Source organism: Kogia breviceps, chromosome 6, assembly GCF_026419965.1.
Source record: "Kogia breviceps isolate mKogBre1 chromosome 6, mKogBre1 haplotype 1, whole genome shotgun sequence".
NCBI lineage: Eukaryota > Metazoa > Chordata > Mammalia > Artiodactyla > Physeteridae > Kogia > Kogia breviceps.
This window is the reverse complement of record NC_081315.1, coordinates 87,080,479-87,098,796: the sequence shown is the minus strand read 5'-3', so window position 1 is coordinate 87,098,796 and position 18,318 is coordinate 87,080,479. Positions and strand designations below refer to the sequence as shown.

General features: G+C 36.0%; 1 protein-coding gene across 3 annotated transcripts in view; it reads right to left on the bottom strand.

Annotated features, from left to right (window-relative positions):
• Positions 1–3,437: 3,437 nt before the first annotated feature.
• ARAP2 (ArfGAP with RhoGAP domain, ankyrin repeat and PH domain 2) overlaps positions 3,438–18,318 on the bottom strand; it is a 206,655-nt gene continuing 191,774 nt past the window's right edge. For all 3 annotated transcript variants that reach the window (XM_067036312.1, XM_067036311.1, XM_059065959.2), the window contains 2 exons: positions 15,251–15,385; positions 3,438–5,958 (listed from right to left, as the gene is read on the bottom strand). In XM_067036312.1, coding sequence (XP_066892413.1) covers positions 5,599–5,958; positions 15,251–15,385 — 495 coding nt within the window. In that variant the 3' untranslated portion in view covers positions 3,438–5,598. The remainder of the gene's footprint in view (positions 5,959–15,250; positions 15,386–18,318) is intronic.

The window sequence follows — 18,318 nt, the reverse complement described above, 5'->3', positions numbered from 1 at the left end:
TTGTTTTTATGTATCTGGTAGGTTGGTTATGTTTCCTGACCTTGGAGAGTGACATTTTAAATGAGAAGTCCTATGTATGCCAACAGTGCAATTCTCTCTCTTCACCAGAGCTATATGCTCTAGGGTTTCCCCCTGTAAGGGTTGTATGGATCTTTGTATTGTGGCAGGCTGACTAGCCTAGAGCAGTTCCTATCTCTTGTTGGGATCATTGTCCTTCAAGCTACTTTATTATACCATGACTTCACTTGTTCAACATATCCTTCAGTAGTGACTATAGGCTATGTTATAGGCACTGTTCTATGTACTGGGAATATAGTGGTGAACCTAAGATTCTTCACTGGCTGAGTTACATTTTGATGTAACTAATTAGACCATTAACACATATACTAATAAATATGTAAATTGTCACGTGATGAGTCCTATGATGTAGAAAAAATAAGATAAAGGGGATAGAAGGTGATGATGTCATTTTATATGAGATGTTCAGAGGAAGTCTGTCTGGTAAGGAGACATTTGATGATGCTTTAGATATACTATATTTGAGATGACAGTTGGACACTCAAGTGGATATGTAAATTCCTTAGTCTTGAACCCAGTGAGTAGGTCCAGACTGTAGTTAAACAGATGGGATACCTGGAAGATGTACTGTATTTAAAGCTATGGGATTGGATGAGTATCCAGTGGAGGATCAGAGAAGACTGACTAGTGAAGGAGGAAGACTACAAGATAATGGTGTCCTAGAGACCAATCCTAGAATGTATTGCACAAAGGAGGGGAGACAAACTGTATAAAATGCTACAGATAGTGATTGGTCAAGTATGATGATTGAAAACTGACCATTTAGATTTGGCTATGAGGTTGTTCTGACTTTGAGAGGAGTAGTTATGGTAGAATAATGGGAAACAAAATGTTGAATGAAGAGGGTTCAAAGAAAGAATGGGAGGGAAAAAATAGAAGGCAGGAAGTGACACAAATTTTACTGAGAGATTTGCTGCAAGCAGAAGTCAAATGAAGCATTAACTGGGGGGGAAGATGAGATTTCCTCCAATGAAATATGTCACTTTTATCTGAGCAATATTAGTGTTGATCTGATCTCAGGATCATGGTTTGTCTTATCTGGGTTGATTGAAATGACTTTTTGTCTCCCCCTAGTTTAGTGAATGCTCAGTTATTTAACTGAAGACCTCTCTGTGTTGTTCTTTGAAAGGATTAACAATATTTTCTATCAATCCAGCTTTGTGAACCATCAGCATCTTCACTCTTCTGGAATAGTGGTTCTTCATGTCATAGAACTTGGATCTTTACAAGCAGCCCCAAAGTATAATTTTGCTGGGCAACAATTTTGAATTGTTTGTGCTGTATTATTTCAGTATTCAAATTATTTAGCTGGCTGACTTCTAAGTAGTTACATCTCAAAATGCTCTCTTATCCTCCATTAATCATTATGATAGGTGTAACTCTGATGTAGTATTACAAAGTTATTCTGAGATGTGGGATAACAAGAGTGCAAGAACTAGTGCTTGAAAATACTGAGGGGCATTGTACTCATCTGATACCTATATTAACAGATTAATATAAAAGTGTACTAGGGCTACCATTAACAAAATTCCAGACTGGGTGGCAGAAATAATAGGAATTTATTTTCTCTCAATTTTTTTTGGAGGCTAAAAGACTGAGATCAAGATGTTGGCAGGTTTGGTTTCATCTGAGGCCTTTCTCCTTGGCTTGCAGATAGCCACCTTCTTGCTGTGTCCTCACACGGTTTTGCCCCTGGGTGCTGTGTGTCCAAATTTTCTCTTCTTATAAGGACACCAGTCAGATTTATGAGAGCCCACCCCAACAACCCCATTTTGACTTTATCACCTCTTTAAAGGCTCTATTTCCAAATACTGAAAATTTCGGGGTACTAGGGGTTAGGGCTTCAGCATATGGGTTTTGGGGAAACACAATTCATCCTATCACCTGTGGTAATCTGTTCTATTAGTGTATAACATATTTTTAAAGGGATGAGAAAAAAATAAGCAATTTCAAAAACAGTAGTAAGAAGTAGCAATTTAGACCAAATGAGAGCTAGAAAAACTAATAAATTAATAAATAACATTTACTACACCTCTACTATGGGTCAGGTATGTGATATACACACACATATAAAAATATGTATACAGTCATCTGCCAGTATCTGCAGGAGATTGGTTCCAGGACCCGCTATGGATACAAAAATCTGAGAATGCTCAAGTCCCATAATCAGCTCTTCATACTCAGGTTTCATATCTATAGATTCAGCCAACCATGAATAGCATATTAAGTTTGCAGTCGCAGTTGCCTGAATCTGTGAATGTGGAATGTGTGGATACTGAGGGCCAACTGAATACTTATTGAAAAAACCCCACAGATAAGTGGACCTGTGCAGTTCTTTCCCTTGAACAATCTGGGGGTTAAGGGCACTGACCTCTGCCCAGTTGAAAATCCTCATATAACTTAGAGTTGGTTCTCCCTATCTGTGGAATCAACCAACCATAGATCGTGTAGTACTGTAGTATTTACCGATGAAAAAATTCCGTGTATAAGTGAACTGGCACAGTTCAAACTTGTGTTGTTCAAGGGCCAACTGTATATGAGTCATAATACAAGATCAGTGTTATTCCCACTTCTTGGATGAGGACATTTAGATTCTGAACTTTAATAATTCACAAAAAGTCTTAAATCTGTACAGGTATCTCAATTTAAAAAAATGTTACATTCAACATATAGTAGCCATGGCAGAGAAGATAAAGATATACAAAATAACTTTAAAAATTTAACAAAAAATATTTAAAATAATAACTATAAAATGTAAAGCAGATAAATTTTAGTTATCTACAAGATTCATTTCTGTGATATCTATTTCCAAATGATTAGAAATAAATGTCACGATTGTACACATGATAGGATATCCACATTGTTGATAATATGAAAGTCTTGTTGCAAATTTTGATGATAGTGAAAGTTTACATCTTCTTTTCCCCAGAGTGATTATCAAAAGTTTGAGAAAATGTGCAAATATCGGGATACTACCATCTATCCAAATAAATTTGGTGCATTTTCAAAAATATTTCCTTTTACAATATAGTTTATTTTAGGATTAAAAATTATCAAATGTAAATGCAAATTAGCAGCTAATATACTTACGTGCACATATATTTGCTTCAATTACTTTTGCTTAGTTTTATTAACTTTAGGGCTCTAGAGAGTACCATCAATCTGTTTGTGACATGTCTGCATATATTCATCATTTAAAAAACAATATTCATACTGACATGTTTGAAAAAATGACAGCTAGTTTGAAGTGTATATTAAATTCAGATTTTTTTAAAAAGGCAAAAAGGAAAGGCAATCTATTTGATTTCTCTATTTTGGAAAGTTGAAAGTGGTTAGTTTGAAAATCAGTCACACTCAAGTGGGCTTGTAGAACAATTTTAATTTTTACTCAAACTATATGAGAGGTCATCATTAGTCCTTATCTTACACTTGAAAAATGGAGACAGTTGTATAGGAAGGGAAGGCAAACAGACGTTATTAGATTTTAAGCTCAAGTTTCAAAAGTATTCAAATAAGGCAGGTAAAAAAAATACTTTCACATTGTCCAACATAATTTTCATGTCTCCTTATTTCATAAAACATAAATATCATTTACCAGAAATAAGTTTATTTTTGATTTTTTCCTAAATACCATGATTTCTTGCTTTTTAAAGGAAGGCTCCCCAGTAGTGCCACCTATAAACTGACCAGCAGTTTCTCTCTTTAAAAAAATTCCAATCTATGTGGATTTAAAGAATAAATATCACACCCCCATGGTAAACTATTTTATCACCACCAGATATAAGTGGTCAGTATTTTTCAATGAATAAATTCATAGCATTAAATAGTGTTATACTGCACTATGATTGGACTGACTGAAGTATGGGCCTCTGTATACAAATTCTGATAAGACACCTGAAAAACAGGGGGAAAAGTTAATGGAAACTTACACTGCATTGAAGAGATTATGTGCACAGGACCTCCCATGGATGCCACTTGCACTGTGTGCAAGTGGAATAAAGCTAGAAATAAAGCTTGGCTACCTAAAATAATTTTGATCAAAATAATTTTGATCAAAACTCACCAGACCTAATAAAATTCTAAAGAAACTGACAAAAAGTTCTACCCCTAATGTCACCTATAACTAGATAGTATTGTCTGAGAAAAATAACCAGCTCAGAGGGCTTTGTCATTATTTGTCAAGCACAGAAAGGAGACTGCTGCTTTACCAAAAAAAAAATGGAAAAAAAAAGGTTAAAAGTGAACTGGTAGCCCCCAGAAGTATAGTATTAATAGTTAATCTAACTCCTATCCCCAGATGGCCATATGTTGTACACTTCCAGTAAATCCTGATTCAGTCTTACCTAATAAGAAATGAACATACAAAGAAAAACAATAACAAAAAACCAACAATAAAACCCTGTGATGATGAATGTTGCTCATACCAAAATGATAGTAAGGAACTCTAAATTAAAAATAAAATTGCTTGTATACAGCAACAGTACAAGTGTCATTCATGCCAGGTCCTGTGCACACAGTCTCTTCAATGCAGTGTAAGTTTCCTCTCAGCAGCCACCTGCAAAGAACTGAAGTGTAGTGAATGGATTTGCACTGTAGGTGATTCACTGACACTGTAAGGAAAAGTGGATAGTGCCACTCTTGTTTAGTGGCCGAATACTAATCTTGGGAAATACTTAGTCACTAGACTTTTTTCTTAACAAGCAGTTTCTCATGAACAAGGTCTGGTCAACAGTGAACTAGAATGAATCTTAACCTGACCTCCTTGACTTTTAGGACATTTTTGCCTCTTTGCCTCTTTTTAAAGTGTGGTTTGATAGGTAGCCACTAAAATAAATCCTCCCCCTTTTCAACTTCCTTTTTTTCCCCTAAGGTGGACCCTATGTAAACCTAAAAACATATGGTAACTTTATATACAAGGTTTCTCAAAGTGCAAAATGTGTTACATATAGTTTCATAGGCTTCATTTATACAGAGCATTCTATACAATACAGTACAGTTTGCGATTTCTGTTCATAAATTTACACCACTTAGACAACTACAGTTGACCCTTGAACAATGTGGGTTTGAACCGCATGGGTCCACTTATACGTGGACATCTTTTGATAGTGAATCCTACAGCACTACATGATCCACAATTCAGTCCACAAATGCAGAGGAATTTCATATACAGGGGAGGGGGTTGACTATAAATTATGCATGGATTAACACACCAACCCTTGCCCCATGTTGTTCAAGGGTCAACTGTACCTCAAAAGGTTGGCCACTCAAAGTAACCCAATGCCTTCCTACACAAGGTTAATATAGCTGAACTGTACAGGCTTTGTTCAGAACAAAACACAGTGAATCTTACACTTATATATACATACATAGTTTAAAATGCTCTTTAAATGGTTAAGGATAGCTAGACAAATCTCACCAACCATGAAATATATTTTGGTTTCTGGTTTGCACACATACATTGTACACAATATTTAAAAAAATAATTTGCAAGACAAGTCATTTAATTTATTTTTGCGCCATCTACTCAGCCTGTAACTCTTTTGGAAGGATTCTTGACCGCTGTAGAACCACACTAAGCTCTTCGATGACCTTTGGTGGTAACTTATTATTAGAGTCCAAAGTAGCTTTGCCATTCCTGTCCTCAGTCTTCCTCAATGTCTTTAGGCCTTTATGGCCTTTCTGTTGCCCTTGAAGGACCTCAGCCTCTGTGTCCTCCAGACAGTTGAAACTCCAATGTTTTCTGGTTCGATTTCGAAGTTTCTCATCCTTGTGCTCCAGGCACTGGGCCACGATGGAGGCTCTCTCCTTTAAGGTGCCATCCCCAGGCTCTTGGTCATGCTTTGCACTGAGCTGTAGCCTTTCGAGTTCTGCTTTTGCACTCTAAAAATAAAACAAAACATCTCACAGGGAAGCAAGATCTGGAACACTTTGTTTAAAGAATACTCTGCACATAAAAGTTGATGCTTCTTGTATTAGAATTTATTTCTATGATTTAGGTTCTAACTTGACTTTGGCACAAGCAGCATGTCTGAATTTATAGACTGATCTCAGAGCTACAAAATCAACTGAAATGGAGATCACAGAAATTCATTTTAACAAGCATTTAACATACCACTTCAAAGATGTCTTTCAAGTTAGTTATTCAAATTGACTCTCATTTCAAACTTGCCTCTTCCAATTCACTGCTGCTTAGATGTGTCACATATTCATGCATCTGTAATTCCTACAGTGTTACACCCAAAGGAGAGAGGAAAAAGGGAGTCTCCTTGGCCATGAGTCCAGGAAATGCTCTGTACTACAGATCCCTCTGAGAGTCACAGTACATATTAGCATATTAAAGAAGCTAAGAAATATTACAGCAGAAAAATCTGACTTCTTTTTCTATTTTCTCTTCCCCAAATATTTGATTAGTGAAATCTTTTCCCCATATAATGCCCTATTAGAATCCCACAGAAATATATAACCATAGATATACTTATGAAAGTACTGAAAGGTATATATAGTTACGTACCCACTTTTGTATCAATGGATTAAAAGTACACATTCATTCAGTGAATTTTAAGTGCCTACAGGTACCAGAAATCCATCGAGACACAACTTGCATTGGGACAGAGGTGCACTTTAACTAGTGTCCAGGGTGTCTTGTGACCGGGCAAGTACTGGCATCAAGAACTCTCATGAGATTCTCAAAGGTGACTACAACCTCATCAAATGTAAGATAAAAGGATGAACAACAGAGAAGCAAGCATCTAGTAGATATGGAGCCACAGCAAAAGGCTACCCAAAAACTGGGTCAGGGGAGGTGGGGGCAGGAAGGCATAGTCAGTTTTCTTTTCACAAACAAGAATTGAAGGAATTTCTTCAATATTTCCCAAGTAAAAATTGCAAAGCACAGAAAGAAGAAATCCAAAGAAAATTTTTTTATTAAATTACAAATGTTTGAGAGAGAGATGATGAAATGAAAGGAGTAGTATAATATTAAGAATAGGACTATTTTGCAGATAGCAGAGTAGTAGGACACGAGCTCACCCCTTCTTAGGAAAACACCAAAATCACAACTAACTGCTGAACAGCCATCAACCAAAAAAAAAAAACAACTCAGAACCTACCAAAAGAGATACCCTACATCCAAAGACAAAGAAGAAGCCACAACAAGATGGCAGGAGGGGCACAATTGTGATAAAATCAAATCCCATATCTGCCAGGTGGGTGACCCACAAAACTGGAAAATAATTATACCACAGAAGTTCTCCCACAGGAGTGGAAGTCCTGAACCCCACATGAGGCTCCCCAGCCTGGGGGTCTGGCAACAGGAGGAGGAGCCCCGAGAGAATCTGGCTTTGAAGGCCAGAAAAGTTTGATCACAGGAATTCCACAGGACTGGGGGAAACAGAAACTCCACTCTTGGAGGGTACACACAAGGTCTCATGTACACCAGGACCCAGGGAAAAAAGAGTGAACTCATAAAAGACTGGGCCAGACCTACCTGCTAGTATTGGAGGGTCTCCTGCAGAGGCAGGGGGATGGCTGTGGCTCACTGCAGGGAACAAAGACACTGGCAGCAGTAGTTCTCAGGAGTACTCATTGGTGTGAGCCTTCCTGGAGGCTGCTATTTCCTCCCCAAGACCTAGCCCCACCCAACGGCCTATAGGCTCCAGTGATGGGACACCTCAGGCCAAACAACCAATACAGCACCACCCATCAGCAGACAGACTGCTTAAAGTCTTCCTGAGCATGACCCTGCCCACCAGAAGGACAAGACCTAGCTTTACCCACCATTGGGCAGGAACCAGTCCCTCCCACAAGGAAGCCTGCACAAGTCCCTTAGCCTCATCTACCAGAGGGCAAATGGCAGAAGCAAGAACTACAATCCTGCAGCCTGTGGAAATGAGGTGGCATAAGAGTAGGTCCCAGATGAAGGAACAAGATGAAACCCCAGAAGAACAACTAAGTGAAGCAGAGATAGGCAATCTACCAGAAAAAGATTTCAGAGTAATGATACTGCAACATGATCCAAGATTTCAGGAAAAGAATGGAGGCACAGATTGAGAAGTTACAAGAAAAGTTTAACAAAGACCTAGAAGAACTAAAGAACAAACAGAGATAGACAACTCAATAACTGAAATGAAAAATACACTAGAAGGAATCAATAGCAGAATAGCTGAGGCAGTAAAACAGATAAATGAGCTGCAAAACAAAATAAAGAATGAAAACAGTCTAAGAGACCTCTGGGACAGTGTTAAATGCCCCAACATTCACATTACAGGAGTCCTGGAAGGAGAAGAGAGAGAGAAAGGATCTGAGAAAATAACTGAAGAGATAATAGCTGAAAACTTCCCTACTATGGGAAAGGAAACAGTCACCCAAGTCCGGGAAGTGCAGAGAGTCCCAGGCAGGATAACCCCAAAAAGAACATTCCGAGACATAGTAATCAAACTGACAAAAATTAAAGACAAAGAAAGAACATTAAAAGCAACAAGGGAAAATAGACAAATAACATACAAGGGAATTCCCCTAAGGTTAACAGCTGATTTCTCAGCAGAATCTTTACAAGCCAGAAGGGAGTGGCACGATATATTTAAAGTGATGAAAGGGAAGAACCTACAACCAAGAATACTCTATCCAGCAAGGCACTCATTCACATTTGAGGGTGAAATCAAAAGCTTTAAAGACAAGCAAAAGCTAAGAGAATTCAGCACCACCAGAGCAGCTTTGCAACAAATGCTAACAGAACTTCTCAAAGTGGAAGAGAAAAGGCCACAACTAAAAACAAGAAAATGACAAATGGAAAAGCTTTCTGGTAAAGGCAAACATACAGTAAAGGTAGGAAATCATCTGCACACAAATATGATTACCAAAACCAGCAACTGTGAGACGAGGAGAGCACAAATACAGGATATGAAATGAAAAGACCAGCAACTTAAAACAATCTTGTTTGTATATAGACTGTTATATCAAAACCTCATAGTAACTGCAAACTGAAAATCTACAATAGATACACTCACAGAAAAGAAAAAGGAATCCAAACACAACACTAAAGTTAGTCATCAATTCACAAGAGAAGAGAACAAAAGAGGAAGGGAAGAAAAAAGAGCTGCAAGAACAAATCCAAAACAATTAACAAAATGGCAATAAGAACATATATATTGATGATTACCTTAAATCTAAATGGAATGAATGCTCCAACCAAAAACGGACTGGCTGAATGGATACAAAACCAAAACCCCTTATATATATTCTGTCTATAAGAGACACACTTCAGATCTAGGGACACATACAGACTGAAAGTGAGGGGATGCAAAAAGGTGTTCCATGCAAATGGAAATCAAAAGAAAGATGGAGTAGCAATACTCATATCAGACAAAAAAGGCTTTAGAATAAAGACTGTTACAAGAGACAAAGAAGGACACCATATAATGATCAAGGGATCAATCCAAGAAGAAGATACAACAATTGTAAATATATAAGCACCCAACATAAGTGCCTCAATATATAGGGCAAATACTAACAGCCATATAAGGAGAAATCGACAGTAACACAATAATAGTGAGGGACTCTAACATCCCATTTTCAATGGACAGATCATCCAGGCAAAAAAATCAGTAAGGAAACACACTTTAAATGACACATTAGACCAGATGGACTTAATTGAGATTTATAGAGCATTCCATTCCAAAGCAGCAGAATACATATTCTTCGCACATGCACATGCAACATTCTCCAGGCCACGTGCTGGGCCATAAAGTGAGCCTCAGTAAATTTAAGAAAATTGAAATCATTATCAAGCATCTTTTCTGACCACAACAATATGAGATTAGAAATCAACTATAAGAAAAAAACCTGTAAAAAACACAAACATGTGAAGGCTAAACAATATGCTATTAAACAACCAATGGATCACCTGAAGAAATCAAAGAGGAAATAAGAAGATACGCAGAGACAAATGAAAATGAAAGCACAATGATCCAAAACCTATGGATGCAGCAAAAGCAGTTCTAAGAGGGGAAGTTTATAGCAATGTAATCTTACCTCAGGAAACAAGAAAAATTACAAATAAACAACCTAACCTTATGCTTAAAGCAACTAGAGAAAGAAGAACAAAAGCCCAAAGTTAGTAGAAGGAAAGAAATCATAAAGATCAGAGCAGAAATAAATGAAATAGAAATGAAGAAAACAACAGAATATCAATGAAACTAAAAAGCTGGTTCTTTGAAAAAATAAAATGGATAAACCTTTAGCCACACTCATCAAGAAAAAAAGGGAAAGGGCTCAAATCAATAAAATTAGAAATGAAAAAGGAGAAGTTACAGCGACACCACAGAAATACAGAGGATCATAAGAAACTACTACAAACAACTATACACTAATAAAGTGGAAAACCTGGAAGAAATGGACAAATTCTTAGAAAGGTACAATCTCCTAAGACTGAACCAGGAAGAAATAAAAAAATATGAACAAATCAATCAGGAGTACTGAAATTGAAACTGTGATTAAAAAACTCCCAACAAACAAAAGTCCAGGACCAGATGGCTTCATAGGTGAATTCTACCAAACATTTAGAGAAGAGCTAACACCTATCCTTCTGAAAGTGTTCCAAAAAATTGCAGAGGAAGGAAAACTCCCAAACTCATTGTATGAGGCCATCATCACCCTGGTACCAAAACCAGACAAAGATACTACAAAAAAAGAAAATTACAGGCCAATAGCACTGGTGAATGTAAATGCAAAAATCCTCAACAAAATACTAGCAATCTGAATCCAACAATACATTAAAAGTATCATACACCATGATCAAGTGGGATTCGTCCCAGGGATGCAAGGATTCTTCAGTATCTGCAAATCAATCAGTGTGATACACCATATTAACAAATTGAAGAATAAAAACCATATGATCACCTCAATATATGCAGAATAAGCTTTTGACAAAATTCAACATCCATTTATGACAAAAACTCTCCAGAAAGTGTGCATAGAGGGAACATACCTCAACATAATAAAGACCATATATGACAAACCCAAAGCTAACATATCCAACAGTAAAAAGCTAAAGGCATTTCCTCTAAAGTCAGGGACAAGAGAAGGATGTTCAATAGCGCCACTTTCATTCAACTAGCTTTGGAAGTCCTAGCCATGGCAATCAGAGAATAGAAAGAAATAAAAGGAATGCAAATTGGAAAAGAAGAAGTAAAACTGTCACTGTTTGCAGATGACATGATACTATACATAGAAAATCCTAAAGATGCTACCAGAAAACTACTAGAGCTCATCAATGAATTCGGTAAAGTTGCAGGATACAAAATTATTACACAGAAATCTGTTGCATTTCTACACACTAACTATGAAAGATCAGAAAGAGAAATTAAAGAAACAATCTCATTTACCATCTCATCAAAAAGAATAAAATACCTAGGAATAAACCTACCTAAGGAGGCAGAAGACTTGTACTCTGTAAACTATAAGACACTGATGAAAGAAATTGAAGATGACACAAACAGATGGAGATATACCATATTCTTGCATTGTAAGAATCCACATTGTCAGAATGACTATACTACCCAAAGCACTACTATATTTAAAATAGATAACCAACAAGGTCCTCCTGGATAGAACAGGGAACTCTGCTCAATATTCTTTAATAACCTAATGGGAAAAGAATTTGAAAAAGAATAGATACATGTATATGTATAACTGAATCACTTTTCTGTACACCTGAAACTAACACAACATTGTTAATCAACTATACTCCAATATAAAAAAAAATTTTTTTAAAATACTGTTTAAAAAAAAAAGAACGAAACTGAGTAGCATAAACAGTGCTGTAACTAAGGATGGCTAATATAATGTTTAACGGGCAACACCTCACCTCTTTATTTTTCTCTATAGTGCTCATCACTTTCTAATATACTAGACAAGCTACTTATATTTCTTGTGATTATCTGAATGCCCTGCTAGAAAGTTAATGCAATGCAAGGATTCTTTTGTTTGATTTGTTCATTGACATGCAAACCTATCACAGTGCCTGCACACGAGAAGTGGTCAATAAATATTTTCTGAATAGGAAATGAAGAAAGCTTAAAAAAATTCAGATGTTTAATATTCTGTTCTATTTTCCTAAATTTCAGCAGATCAGGACATGAAATTTTGTAACAGTCAAATTCAAGCTGAAAAAAAACGTTTTAATCAACATAATTTATAAATAATTTTGCAATTTAGAATTTTCTGATAAGCTCATGATTATACATCTCAGATAAATATTTCTTTAAAACTGATAGGAAGAAATATTTAGTTATTTAGTATCTAGTTGAATTCCAGAGTTTAATTAGAATATGTTTGAGAGATAGTAATAGTTGCACAACCATGTGAATGTAATTAATGTATTATGCACTTAAAATGGTTAAAATGGAAAATTTTGTGTATTTTAATCACAGTACAAAAAAATATGAGAGATTAGTAAAAATTATGGCTATTTAGCATAGGAATGTGACTGGGAGTTTATAAATATGAATCTTATTAAAAAGTTTCACATAACATCTATTAGGGAAAATCAAGGATCAATATAGAGTGGTTTTATATATTATACAGTTCTCATTACTTTTCAATTATCAGCAGAAAGACTTTGGGATGCTCTTAGATGCAGAATTTAGAGGCCAAATATTCATACATGTAATGCTAAAATTTCAAGTAAAACTATAATATTAGCCTAAATGACATAACCTTATACAAAGGTGGGGAGGCATGATGAAGTGAACTGGTAGAAATCAAGAAGAGATGGCAGTGAATGCTTTGCATGAACAATATGGTGTGTGAAGTGCCTTTGCATGTTGTGGGGAAAGAAAGCCAAGGCCTCAGTACTGTGGAAAGAAGGGCATCATTTATGTGCTGCACTATCCTTAAGGTCTTAATAATTTAAAAAGAAAGACTGATAAGGTATAAAATTAGGAGAGTAAAAGGTAGGCTGGTCCAGACGATGCCAGTTTGTGTCAGAGGGCATTTAGAGACAACTGTTTGTTTAAATGGAAATGAGGATCTGAAAATGGAGTGTGTCTCCCAGCAGAGAGAACACCCCCTATGAAGTAAGGGCTTTTATTATCCCTAGGAGCTTACAGATAAAAGCTGAGCACAATGAACACGATGAAGTAGGTACCTAAGAGGAAGTAGGAGGGCTGTAGGCAGCATCTAGCTTGAACATTCTTATGCAGTATTTGCCTCTTCATGTATGATTTCCTTTGTCAACAACTTACTTCCTCTGGCTTATTCACTAGGTCACTACTAATTTACTCAATTAATTTTGGAAGTCACTTCCTCCAGGAAGCCTTCCCTGCCTGGAGGAGGTATTCTCATGAAAGCAAGACAGCTCAAAGAATGGGAAGTCACCAAATTCACCAATCTGTCAACAATTTGTTAGAAAAGCAACCCTTCTTGAATATATCTGTTAATATGACTATATTTTTTTCTTATGAATCTAATCTTAGTAATACTTTGTCATTTTATTAATATATTTTCTTACATATTTACATAAATCTAATTCAATAACATTTTATTGGTTCATATGAAAACTTGCAATTTTAATTTTGTCTTAATTCTTTTTAAGAATTAAATTTTAAAATTTGTTGAATTAGCACATTTACTAAATTTACAAAAAAGCTTGGTTTAGTTTACTAACAAATTTTCTAGCAATTAATATTTCACAAAATTGCTTTCAAAGCCTTCAACAATTTTGTTACAGGTTTTGTACAGTTTTCTGGTCTCAAGTACGCTAAAAAATAATTGTCTCTGAAATTCTGGATTTGGGATTAAGTAAGAAATTATTATTTATTCAATCATCACCTCAGTTCTGTACTGGATACTGGTTAATGTATTTTGATCCAAGTAATTTATTTTTTGCTTTGCTCCATAATAAATCCTGAGGCACTGTCAGGAGAAGCTGGAGTCACGGTAGGACATATCTACTCCCTATGTTTCTGTGTTCCCTAATCTGGGTTCTTGGGAAACATGACTCTTAAAATTTTAAGATTCCAGATTAGCTGAGGAATCCATAGTTCTGCAAAGCAGTTTATAAGGAAGAAAAACCCGTAAGCGCAGAATGGCAGGAGGGACAAGCTCCTGAGTTCTTGCTGTCTTATTCCTCCTTTTGATCACAGCAGCGCATAAGGACTGAACAGGCAACAAAGGGAATAAACCATTATTTCAAAGCTTTTATCTTCTAGAGAAGAAGCATATTACAGTGGGATAAATGTTCAAGGAAAGACAGTCATGGAAAAACATTTTTAAAAAATCTGATCCCTAAATTAAAATGGCTTTTGTCTTTCAGAAGTTATTCCTGTTACACCTGAAACTAACAGAACATTGTAAATCTACTATACTCCAGTAAAATTAAAAAAAAAAAAAGTTATTCCTGTTTGGAAAGCAAGGAATTCACACAGCTTAATGGCTAAACCTAGGCTCCAAGAAGAAATAACAGTATCTTTTACATGCTTTTCTTTTTGCTTTGAGGGGCTCATTTAAGGCCTTGAAATGCACATTAGTTGCAAGTTGTCCAATGAGTTTTGAGTGCCAACAGCCTATGTCTTTTCCTGAATCAAGACTGATGCTACTAATGGTCACCCTACCCTTTAAGGTGAGAAGGAAAGCACACAGTTTTCATGAAAGATGCCAAATCTTCTTTATTGATGCTCAGGGGTCATCTTGTAGTTCCTTATATTAACTGAGACACCCCATCAGTTCCCAGCCTCTGAAATTTGATTGTGTTACTGGAAAGTCTAGTTACCATGGCTCCAAACATTCTGCCATGGGCTAATTCTAAGGAGGGTAGAAGTGAACTTGTAAGGCTAATCTGAGACTGTGATTTTTATCACCAGAACTTCTATATTCGTATTTAACATTCTTGCCCACTTTAGGAATTAAAAAAAAAGTGGTATTATACATATTTGAGTGGTCAATGACATTATTAAAATTGATCATTTAAGAGAAATTAACAAAATATAAAACTTCAGAGAGTGGCATAGGGTTATTCATAAAGTTTTCTTGATGGATGTGATTTTTACTGTGCTTTTCAAAGTGCTTATTACTGTGCTTTTGAAACCAATGAAGTAATTAATGCATTTAATCACATTAAGACATAAGAAAACAAATGCTATGATTAATATAAAAACAAATAAAATCCTAACCTTACCTCAATCTCTCTCCAGGCTTGGGTTGCATTTTTCTCATGCTGGATGGGAATTAGAGGCAAACCTCCAATTTTGGGAGTTTTGGTTATAGAACGTTTTCGTTCCTTTCCAGCTGGTGGCCATATATCACTTTCATGCTGTGGAAACACAATTTCTTGCTGTGGGTGTGTGATTTTATTATGTGGTACACAAAATTATATAGTCACTTGGCTCCTTTCTCATATATCCAAGTCAGATGATCTGCTTTCCATGACAAGGCTGTTTGTAATTATGATGTTTACTCTGATGGTGGCACCGCTTGAGGATGTAAAACTTTTAAGTGAACTGAGCTTTGAGGTCTCAGTTCAATTTCTAAACTTCAAATACATGCCTTCTGTACTACTTATACAACCAAAACGGGAAAAATATTTAAGAAACTGGCAAATCTCTTTGTGGAAGAAAAATAATATATGTGTCTACATTTTTAGGCCCTGTAATCAAAGCAACTGTCCATTCATTTTCCCTTACCACCAAAGTCAACTTTAGTGTCAAAATAATTTGACATTTTATATACCCCAAGTCAACCTAAGGCATGGCTATTGGAAAAATTATCTTTATTTTATGACCTTTTGAAAAATGTTACTTTTTCATCTAATTGAATTCCAAAGAAACATTACCTTGTACACAGACATTTATACTGAAAATCATTGTACAACAGAGAGTGGCGCACATTTGTTCTCAAACTATTGACTACATATTCTGGGCACTGAGCAATTATAGATATGACTGGAGAAAAGGTAATTTTGCAAAGGGGAGAAATATCCATAGGTTAAAAATATAACCTCTTGGATGATAAATCCTTAAGATATGCATATAAAAGAAAAATATTTAAAGAATTTTTCTATTCTTCAGGGTAGATTAACTTTTCAGAAGTTGGGAAAAACAAACTGATTTTCAGACAACAACCTGTGAAAGAAATACAGAATACCAACTACACACAATGAGACGTTTACAGATGTTATGATGAAATGAAAACCATTTGGTAAACTATATAGCTAAATGCCTACTCATTCTTTTCCTCTACTCCTAAGAATGAATAGATTCTTATTCTGATATTGCAATTAGTAGTTTAACGTCGTGTTTTATAGCAAAGAACTAATTTCAACAAATGTTGACTATATACTCACTATAAAACAGCAGCTAAGTTATATTGAGGGGCAGACTGCTTGACTTTGTGCTTATCAGTATACAGATATTATCTCATTTAATCCTCAAAGATCCTACAGTGCAGGTCCTATTATTACTAGATTTAGTGCATAGGCATCAGATCTACCCTTGGATTTCAGTGAAGTGCAAATCTACAATGGTAAATTATACAATATTTCAATCAGAGAGAAGTTAAAAGCTTCATACTATTATTTTTATGTCATGGTCTTAAACTTGGTAAAAAAAACCTTTAATATTACATAATTGGGATGTTCCCAACATGTGAAGCTGGGAGAATACTGGCTGGGAAGGAATTAGGTAATCCTATGAATTATGCCTACACTTTTACTCATTGATGTATAATATATGTGTTAAATGGTATTTTGAGGAATCTAAGAGCAAATGTAGTTTTCAAACACATTTTTTTTTCTGACATGATATACAATGCTGTGAATACCAGCTAATTAGTTCTCACTGGATTGATCCAAGAGCTATTTTTCCCAATAACAAAAATCTTTAGATCTAAGTAATATGTTCTGATAACATTTATAGTTATGTATAAGTGACTTCAAAAGTCATACTGCATGGAGCATAGAGCTGAGGATCATACTCTCATTATTATAGCCAGTGATCACGTCCCCAAATCTTCATTTCTGCATCCCACTTTCTTTTTCAAATTTTTTCCCCACAGATTTACTGAGGTATAATTGACAAAACTGTAAGATATTTAAATTGTACAATGTGATGATTTGATACATGCATACATTGTGAAAGGATTCCCCCCATCGAGTTAGTCAACATATCTATCATCTCACATATTTAACCTTTCTGGGTTTCTTTTGGTGAGAACATTTAAGTTCTACTCTCTTAGCAAATTTAAATTATATAATACAGTGTTATGAACTATAGTCACCATGTCATCTATTAGATCCTCAGACCTTATTCATCTTATATCTGAAAGTATGTACCCTTTTACCAGCCTCTCACTATTTCCCCCACAGCCCCTGGCAACCAACTGTTCCATTCTGTTTCTATGAGTTTGATTTTTATATGGGATACCATGTAGTAATTGTCTTTGTCTGGCTTAATTCACTTAGCAAAATGCCCTCCAGGTTCATCCATGTTGTCCCAAATGACAGATTTCCTTTTTTAGGGCTGAACAATATTCCATCATACACATGTTTGTATATATATATATATATATATATATATGTGTGTGTATATACACACACACTACACACATTTTCTTTATCCATTCATCCATTGATATACACTTAAGGTTGTTTCCATACCTTGCCTATGGTGAATAATCCTGCAATAAACATGTTTCTGCCTCTCACTTTCTGACCTTGACATCTTTCCAGGTAACCTAGTTTAGTTTCATTAAACCTAAATATTCTTTAGACTCCTTGAGACCTTCAGTCCATTCTCCACCACCATTCTACTTTTCACATTTTTTCCCACTTCCTTCACAGTCTGGCTTAGATTTCATCGTCAATCAGTATACTCACCTCCTTATAAATAAGATTAAGTCCTGTGTTACTTCTCCTTCTATCACACTTGCCTGGTAAAGCCCCAAGCCTAGTTAAACCCAATTCTACTTCATGGGTGCCTCCAAATTGATGGAGGGGAAATAAAAAATAGAAAATCAATCTGGAGATGCATCTCACTTTAAATTTACCCTTAAATTTCAAGTGAGCAGGGCTTCCCTGGTGGCGCAGTGGTTGAGAATCTGCCTGCTGATGCATGGGACATGGGTTCGTGCCCCGGTCCGGGAAGATCCCACATGCCGCGGAGCGGCTGGGCCCGTGAGCCATGGCCGCTGAGCCTGTGCATCCAGAGCCTCTGCTCCACAACGGGAGAGGCCATAACAGTGAGAGGCCTG